Genomic DNA, 9,593 nt, shown 5'->3' on the forward strand with positions numbered 1-9,593 from the left:
GGTTGAGTTTCAGGTAGAGAGCGGACATGATGTTAGAAACTGCGGCCAGACAGTCACTGGTGTTCTGTAGTACAGCGGGGGTAAGGTCAGGGTATGAGGTGTATAGTTGTGTGTCATCAGCATAAAGATGGTACTGCAAACCAAATTTGCTGATGGTCTGTCCAATTGGGGCTGTATAGAGAGAGAAGAGAAGAGGGCCAAGGACTGAACCCTGAGGAACCCCAATAGTGAGAGGAAGAGGGGAAGAAGTGGAGCCAGCGAACAATACACTGAAAGAGCGGTGAGATAGGTAGGAGGAGAACCAGGAGAGAGCAGTGTCCTTTATGCCGATTGAGTGGAGCATAGAGAGTAGGAGGTGGTGGTCAACGGTGTCAAAGGCTTCAGAGAGGTCAAGAAGAATGAGCAGAGAGTGGTCACCATTACGTTTTGCTGTCAGAAGGTCATTGGTTACTTTGATGAGTGCAGTTTCTGTAGAATGTAGGGGGCTGAAGCTGGACTGTGATGGGTCTAGAAGAGAGTGAGTGGAGAGGTAACTGGTAAGGCGGGAGTAGACCAGGCACTCAAAGAGTTTAGAGATGAAGGGAAGATTGGAGACTGGTCTGTAGTTGTTTGTGCAGGAAGGGTCAAGAGAGGGCTTTTTTAATGATGGAGTGTTTGAAGGAGGAGGGGAAGATACCAGAAGAGAAGGAGAGGTTGAAGATTTTAGGTAGGTGAGTAGTGACGACTGAAGAAAGAGACTGGAGTAGATGTGAGGGGATGGGGTCAGTGGTGCATGTATTGGGATGAGAAGAAGAGAGGAGCCTGGAGACTTCGTCTTCTGTGACTGGGTCAAATGTGGAGAGTGATCCAGAGGGGATGTGGGGGGGGGGGGTTGGGAGTCACGGCACTTTGGTGGCTGGGAGCTGATTTCCTGACGGATGGTGTCTATTTTCTCTGTGAAGTAGGAGGCCAAGTCCTCGGCACAAATGTCCATGGTGGGGGCCTGCGCTTTAGGACTGAGGAGGGAGTGAAAGGTATCGAAGAGTTTTTTGGGGTTGTTGGATAGTGAGGAGATCATGGTGGTGAAGTAGGTCTGTTTGACAAGGTGAAGGGCAGAGTTATATGTTTTTAACATAAATTTGTAGTGGATAAAGTTTTCTAGTGTGCGAGTTTTCCTCCATAGGCGTTCTACACTTCTAGAGCAACGCTGGAGAAATCGGGTTTGCGGTGTGAGTCAGGGCTGTTTTACTCTGTGTTTAGAGGTTCTGAGGGTGAGGGGCGCTACTTGGTCCAGCGTGCTTCTGAGAGTGTCATTGTAGTGGTTTACAGCCAGATCAGGACAGGAAAAAGAGGAGATTGGGGACAGTGATGGGTGAAGGGAGTCTGTAAGTGTATGAGGGTTAATGGCTTGTAGATTTCTGAATGTGTGATAGGTAGGAGTCTGCTGGGGCGGGCGAGGATTTGTGAGTGTGAAGGAGAGAATGTTATGATCAGAGAGGGGAAGAGGGGAGTTATCTAGGTGGCATCTTCGGACTTGTGCTGGCGGTGTGGTAGTGCAGACGGTCTGTGTTACATATATGGTGGGAATGCCCATCATCGTCGGATTCGGTGGACTATGTTGGATCTGCATGCTTTTTTTTTGGGGGGAGGGGGGTGGTTTAATAAATTAGTGAACCAGGAAAAGTGTTGGGGAGTGTTTATTCAAATTAAGTATTTCTTCGTGGGTGTTTTTATTTTTGATTACTGGGTCAGTAATGGGTTTGTCTGATAGACACATCTCCATTACTATCACCAGGGTTTGATGCCAGCTGTGATTTTGACAAACCACAGCTGACGTTAACCCCAAGATACTTTACACCAATTGTCAATGCATCTGGGCAATTGGGAAGAGCAAAGGCAAAAAGCCATAATTGGTGCATCTCAGGTGATGCGCCACTTCTAGGGTGGCTATGAGCTGGTATTTTTAGGCTGGGGAGGGCCCAATAACCAGGGATTTTCCCACCTTGATAATATCAGCTCTCAGCTGTCTGCTTTACCTTTGCTGGTTACAAAAAAATAGGGGGACCCAATGTCGGTTTTTTTTTATATTTATTAGGTTAAACAAGGCGAAACTCCCTTTAGTTCAACGTGAAAGGCTCGAAAGGGCGCAGATTTATAATATATAGGGGGTTGTGAAATTATATATCTGCAGGACATCTATCTATTATCTATCGTATATCTAACTTCTTTCTATCTATCTCTGTATATAAGATTGTTTTCTTAGTTTTGTAATGAGCTTTAGGTTACATAAAGGATTATAGTCAGTAAAAGACGATGTTAATAACGCATTGTATATGGATGCAGGAGAGAAAAACATCGCACACTCGCATGACACTCGTCCAATTATTCGGGATGAACATCGGAGCGATTTATAATCCGCTGATGTGAACATGGTCTTAGCTGGACTCTTCTGAGTATTGTCTTTCAAGGCCTCCCTCCATGGAAGGGTTAAACATATGAGATTTCGGCCTTTTAGCTCCTGGTATGAAGTGGATAGCACAATCATATGCCGCCATATAGTAGATGTCCGGTAACTGGTGATAATCACCTCATGTGTCGTCTATTTGTCTCCAAGCAGGAAAATCCCACGTTACATTCCTCACATAAAACTGTAGAAAAGGCGGCGCGGGGTAATTGTGCCAGTAGTGAGGGGCAAATAATGCCGGAAATGTCACTGACTGCGGAGACGTCTCCATGTAGCGTCTTCACTCCGGATATCATTGTACAGGAGCCGCACTGTTCACACTGCGCATTCACTGAGGCCCCTGATCATGTGACCCCTGACTCCTCCCCTCCTGTGACCTCATCACAGCTCCTGTGCGCACAGAGCAGCCATATATGTGGTGGCAGCTCTGCAGGTGGAGGTATGTGGAGATTCCCCATTACTGGACATTAACCCCTTCAGCACGGAGACTCTTTTGGGGTCTCTGTGTGGTGTGAACAGTGAGGTAACAGCTGTGGACAGAATGCGGATTAGCTGGTTCCCGTCCACATTAGATCCATTCAGACGACTGCAGGATGAAGGACAGAAGCCCAGAGAAGTCCTCACACAACGCCATTATTCCTCTCCTAGCTCCAGCACAGTAATGTAGATAGTGGTGATAACCGTCCACACATAGAGGACGATCCAGGACCTCAAATAACATAAAACTTTTATTCCTTCATTTTATAACCTTATGTCACAATAATGATGGGACGTCATCAGAACATTGGAGGAAAGAATCCAGAGAGAATTAAGGTGGAGGTGACGCGTTTCGGAGTGATACTTCTTACCCAGAACCGAAGGTAAGAATGAAACCCGAGCAGGATATAAATGTCTGGAGCAGCCGCTCCTGTGCACAGGATGAATGGCGGCATTAATAGATATAATAGATGTGATACAAAGAAAGACAAGAAACACAATCATCTTACAGTCATCACAATATGGCCCCTTCACCCGTCTGGTAATGTAAGATCAGATCCGTCCTTCTCTTTATACCCTCCGGTACGATGGATTTACCCTCAGCGTCCAGGAAGCTTCACAGTTCAGCAATGCCCCTCTGCCATCTCCCCGACACCTGAATGATTTACCCTTTCAATGCCACAAAACTGAAAGGTCTTTCAATCACCAGTGTGTTCTATTAGGAAATGTGTGGAAACGTTGGAAGGGTTAATGGCCGCAGGATTAGTGGGGTCTCCTATGTGCTCATTAATTCTCTGCCTTATTTACTGGTGGTGCAGCCGACATATCTGACATTACATCCCAGACACTGAACACAATATACTAAAAAATTCACTGCTGGAGGTGATACATTGTGTAATGAAATGTTTTATTTAATGTGATTAAATCTATTTCTTGTGTTCGGCATATTTACATGGTGGACATTTATCAATGCCGCATCTGTGAAAACCCAGAGGTGTAAGCCAGGTTCTCATTATGTGTTTCTCTTGCGATTAAACCAGGAGACAGGAGTTGTGAAAGGGTCGGGGCCGAGAACAAACAATCATCTCGTAATAACCATCAAACCACCATCTTGTGAGAAAGTATTCAGCTACAGACTCCGAGGAAGAAACTGCTTGTTGTCTGTGGCCAAAAATATATAGGTTTTATTACTAGGTGTAAAGAAGAAAACTAAATACTGTAAAATAATAAATCTCATTGTCTCCAGTAATTGTGTTATTACACAGGGTTTTTATGACGTTACATCGGCTCATCTTCTTCTCATTCAGGTATCTACAATATCAGATCCTCTTAGTGAAGATCTTCTATAGAAGAGAATTTTCCTGATTTATCCATCAATTATGGATATGAACAGAGACAAGATGGCGGAGAGGATATTACACCTCACCCTAGAGATCCTCTTCCGGCTTACTGGAGAGGTGAGAGATTCTGATGACGTCACATTACATCATTCTTATCTATGGGAATAACAGATGGACAGAACTGGAGAGGTGAGGACTCTGGAAATGTCTGGAGTGAGATTTAATAATTTGTCTCTCCATAACCAGGATTACACAGTAGTGAAGAAGACCTCTAGTGAGCGCTGTCAGGACCCTGTGTGTGAGGTATGGGGAAGACCCCTGAGCCCAATCACAGGACCTCCACCTCACCCCCTGATACATGAGGACGTCAATGACCAGAAGATCCTAGAACTCACCTGCAAGATGATTGAGCTGCTGACTGGAGAGGTGACATTGCTGGGAATGCTGGGACATTATACAGTAACGTTATGGAGGGATCGGGGAGATGACGGTATCAATGTATGTGTCAGGTTCCTATAAGATGTCAGGATGTCGCTGTCTATTTCTCCATGGAGGAGTGGGAGTATTTAGAAGGACACAAAGATCTGTACAAGGACGTCATGATGGAGGTTCCCCAGCCCCTCACATCACCAGGTAATAGACAGGACTAAATACACACGGCCTATAATTATCTGTATGTAAAGAATGAATTCAGTCCCTGTATGTGTTTCCTCGAGATCTATCCAGTAAGAGGACAACACCAGAGAGATGTCCCCATCCTCTTCCACAGGACTGTAAACAAGAAGATCCCAATGTTCCTCAGGATCATCAGGTAGATGGAGAGAAGGTGTCATGAGATCTCCCCTATGATGTGTAGACGGCTGTGAAGGTCTTGTGCTTAGTCTTGTTTTATCCACCAGTATTATATGGTTTATACTTGTGTTATGAGAACGGTGGAGATGGCAGGATTAGAGCTGATCATAGATGTGACTTCTCCATCTGTCTGTGACTTTTACAATATTTGTTTCAGGGTGAAAATCTGACCCATATTAATACTACAGATACATATGTGAGGGGTGATGAGCGGTATAAAGAGGAGATTCCTACATATGACTACCCAGGTGAGTAGTAACCACTAAATGCAGTGAAGAATGCCAAGAGTGTGCAAAGCAGTCATCAAAGCAAAAGGTGGCTACTTTGAAGAACCTAGAATATAAGACATATTTTCAGTTGTTTCACACTTTTTTGTTAAGTATATAATTCCACATGTGTTAATTCATAGTTTTGATGCCTTCAGTGTGAATGTACAATTTTCTTAGTCATGAAAATACAGAACAATCTTTAAATGAGAAGGTGTGTCCAAACTTTTGGTCTGTACTGTATATATATGTATATACAAACACGTTTATTATGCATTAATAAAGGCCACTGCGGCCAATTACACCCAAGCCATAATGTCTGTCGTTTTTTGGGGAGGGAAGATTAGAAGATGTGCCATGATATATCTCTAAGCTAAATTTAAGACACCTCATCTCTGCAGTATTATAAAAAGTTCTCTTTAAATGTCTAATATTTCTTCTTGAAACTCATCTGACAGAAAATATTGTCCCTTACGATAGTTTAGATTGCCAAGAGCCACCGAGCCCCATAATATAATTACCCCAGAGAGGTTTCACCACTAGTTACTCATTTATTACTGATGAAGACTGTTGAGTTTGATCATTTCAGTAGATGTGTTATTGTCACAGTTTTTGACTACAGTAGTTAGTACCCAAAATACTCTGATTTAACCCCTTCCTGCAGCCAGTTTTGTGTTCCTCGCAGGGCCCATTTTTAAATCTGACATGTGTCACTTTATATGGTGATAACTTTGGAATTCTTCACAAAGGATAATAGGAAACAAATGGACCTTACAAATTATTTTCCACCATTTCTTGAATCCAACAATACCCTATATACGGTTGTATCCTACTATCTGGGTACATGGCAGAGTTAAGAAGGGAAGGAGCGACCTTTAGTTATTTGAATCCAGATCTTGCTGGAATAGTTTGCAGACAAAATGTATTGGGGGCACTGTTCATGGTCACCTGGCAGCTCAAAAGATGGCCACCACGAACAGGCTTGGCGCTATCTACTCCGTTTTTCTGTATCTGGACTTACACAGAGACCCCTAGGCTTGGGCCACGGTGTTACCTGATGTTCTGTGGTGTGAGATGTGAAGAAGAATAGTCAGGTAGCCTGGTCAGAACCTGGAGAGCAGAGAAAATGCAAAATAAGAGTAGTTAGTAAACGGGCCGAGGTCACAACAGGAAACAAATACACAAGCCGGGAGCTGAGCACAGAGGACTGAACCAGAGGAGAACAAGGCTGTATCTGGCAGCTTCCAGCAATATGCTTCCAGCTTTAGTAGGGTGCGGTGCTCTCCAATTGGCTGAAGCAGGGAGCAGATTACTCCAGCTGGACAGCACACACACCCATACTGCCAGACTGGATGGTACTCAAGGTCCCAGCAACCCTAATCTTAGTGGCTGGACAGAGCCTGCGCCGCCCAGAGCTTCTGGTTCTGATATCTCCTCCATCACCAGCGCCACCTGCAGGATGAATAAGGCGGCTCCTGGTGACAGAAGCAGACGTCACAGGAGCAGATCCCAGAGGAGATGGGACCCACCATTTGCAGAAGCCCTAATGTGACCAAATTGCAGAAAACCAGAGCAGTAGAAATCCCCATAAAGTGACTTCATTTTGGTAATTATAACCCTGAATGAATTAATCTATAGAAGTAGGGAATATTTTGACTCTACGGGTACTTTTCGGAAATTAGCACTCAGTGGATGTTGGAGAGTGAAAATTGTGCATTTGCCATTTTGTTACCCAACATATAGTGCCCAGATTGTGCTCCAGAAGACACACTCTGTAAATTAAGTGGGTTCTTCTCACTATGGTGATGCCAAATACATGGATGACAAATGTGGTTTGGGCGCACTGCAAGGCTCAGAAGTGAGGGGGAGATCTGACTTTGGGAGAGCGGATATTGCTGGATTGGGTTATGGAAGCCATGTTGCTTTTCAAAAGCCTTTGAGACACTGATAATGTGGAAACCTCTGTTTTTCCACTGACAGATGATGGACTTGAGTGGGGACTTGTTCTTTGAGGAATGAGTGGAAGTTTTTATTGGTATCATTTTCCCCAACATAACAGGTTCATCCTATGAGGTTTTCTATTAGACTGTGAACTGTCATTGTCTTGTTGAATAATTCATATTTTTGCAGAGAGTTTAAGTAGAAATGTTAAAAATTATAAAATTCAAGGATATTTTATTGAAAAATAATAATTGATTTTTATCATAGGAGACGACTGTACCAGGAGATCAGAGGGACAGCTGACATCTTCATTTTTTAAATCAGACGATCTTGAGATCCCACAGGATACAACTGAAGTGAATGCCATTACTCCAGATATACCATCATCCCTTCACAGCAAACATCAATCATCTGATCCTATGAAACAGGTCCTGTCTTCTGATTCATTACCAACTACTAAGGAAAATCATAGTCACAAAATAAGCATTAAAAAACGAACTGCTCCTAAAGCAAAGAAGCCATTTTCACGTACAGAATGTGGTAATAGTTTTCCCACGAAAAGACTTTTCCTATACATCAAAAAAATCGTACGACAGAGAATATATTTTCTTGTTCCAAGTGTGGCAAATATTTTAGCAGGAAATCAAATCTTGTTATTCACCAGAGAAGTCACACAGGGGAGAAGCCTTTTTCCTTTTCAGAATGTGGGAAATGTTTTAGCCAGAAAAAGAGTATTAATAGCCACCAGAGAACCCACACAGGGGAGAAGCCTTTCTCATGTTCAGAATGTAGAAAATGTTTTACACACATGACTAGTTTTATCAGACATCAGAGAACTCACACAGGGGAGAAGCCTTTTTCATGTTCAGAATGTGGGAAATATTTTAACCAGAAATCAGCTGTTGTTATACACCAGAGAACTCACACAAGGGAAAAGCCTTTTTCTTGTTCAGAATGTTTAAAATTTTTACACAGTTATCAACTTTTATCAGACATCAGAGAACTCACACAAGGGAGAAGCCTTTTTCATGTTTTTGTGAAGAAATCATCTCTTCTTAGTCACCAGAGCAGTCACACAGGGTAGAAGCTTTTTTTATATTCTTAATGTGGGAAATGTTTTCCTTGAAAATAAACTCTTAATAATCTTCAGAGAAGTAACACAAGGGAGAAGACTTTTTCATGTCCAGAATGTTGGAAATGTTTAACTGAAAATTGTATCATCTTAAAGGGGTTGTTCACTACCAAAACAACGCGTTGTCATTCCTCATGTTTGGCCTAGCTAAAATAAAAACACTCATACTCAGCTCCCATGCCAGCGCCGTTCCAGCGGTGCCGGGACTCACATTCCCGGGGTTGTTACATCACATGAGTCCTGCACCCAGTCAGTGCTGACTTCACTGTCCCCACCTTCGAACATATTGAACATCAACTGGAAGCCAGGGCTGCAGCTGCTCTCAGATTTCCTCATGATGTTCGATTTTAATGCCCCGTCTCATGCTGCACATAACACATCTGCATCTCTGGCTGCTATGGGCGTAAAAGCGGACAAACTTATGGTGTGGCACCCATGCTCCCCTGACCTCAACCCCATTGAGAACTTCTGGAGCATCATCAAAAGGAGTGTCTATGATGGCGGGAGGCAGTTCACATCTAAGCAACAGCTCTGGGAGGGTATTCTGTCCTCGTGCAAAACAATTGAAGCAGAAACCATCCAAAACCTGACAAATTCAATGGACGAGAGAGTTCAGAAGCTCCTTTCGAACAAGGGGTCCTATGTGCAAATGTAACATCACCTAGAATAAAGTTTTGAGTTGAAAACTGTTTGATTTCAGTTTGTAATAACCTGCTAATGCTTATAATTTAAAAAATGAACATTTTTTTGTTCTTTATTAAAATGAAAAGGTTGAAAACTCTGCTGTGCATAATAATTTGGAACATGCATTTTGAGTGCAGTTTGAGTTTTTATTTTTTTAAAAATATACTGTTATCATACCCAGTTTGTACAAAAACCTCTCAATTGTACTCTAATAGTTATTTGACTGGAAAATTACAATGACTGCAATTCATATAGGTAATTTGGGAAAATCTGAGAAAATATTATTTGCATAATAATTTGGAACACAGTGTACGTATATTTAAAGTATACACCCATTCCCAACCATTTCTTGCAGGGCCACCAAATTTTATGCATAAGAGTTAGAGTTGGAAAACCTCTCGAATCGCCCTTGAACTTATTCGTCTCTAGGATATCTACAAAGTTTTCACCACCACCCA

At 42.8% G+C, this 9,593-nt stretch overlaps 1 protein-coding gene across 1 annotated transcript; it reads left to right on the forward strand.

Moving 5' to 3' along the window:
* The first annotated feature begins 2,638 nt into the window (after positions 1-2,638).
* On the forward strand, positions 2,639-5,381 carry LOC141271749 (gastrula zinc finger protein XlCGF66.1-like). The gene is made up of 6 exons (XM_073681850.1): positions 2,639-3,303; positions 4,228-4,377; positions 4,507-4,686; positions 4,770-4,893; positions 4,977-5,071; positions 5,270-5,381. The coding sequence occupies exons 2-6, from the start codon at positions 4,300-4,302 to the stop codon at positions 5,366-5,368; spliced, it is 576 nt and encodes a 191-aa protein (XP_073537951.1). The 5' UTR covers positions 2,639-3,303; positions 4,228-4,299; the 3' UTR covers positions 5,369-5,381.
* Positions 5,382-9,593: the final 4,212 nt, after the last annotated feature.

This window comes from Phyllobates terribilis, unplaced genomic scaffold (genome assembly GCF_046119375.1).
Source record: "Phyllobates terribilis strain yellow unplaced genomic scaffold, ASM4611937v1 Scaffold_5__5_contigs__length_657084704, whole genome shotgun sequence".
Lineage (NCBI taxonomy): Eukaryota > Metazoa > Chordata > Amphibia > Anura > Dendrobatidae > Phyllobates > Phyllobates terribilis.

What these genes read in the sequence shown, in the direction of transcription:
- LOC141271749 (XM_073681850.1), top strand. Translation starts at nt 4,300, where the DNA reads ATGGATATGAACAGAGACAAGATGGCGGAGAGGATATTACACCTCACC. An exon ending in TCTTCCGGCTTACTGGAGAG is followed by an intron (nt 4,378 to 4,506) that starts GTGAGAGATTCT and finishes CTCCATAACCAG; the next exon opens with GATTACACAGTAGTGAAGAA. An exon ending in CCAGCCCCTCACATCACCAG is followed by an intron (nt 4,894 to 4,976) that starts GTAATAGACAGG and finishes TGTTTCCTCGAG; the next exon opens with ATCTATCCAGTAAGAGGACA.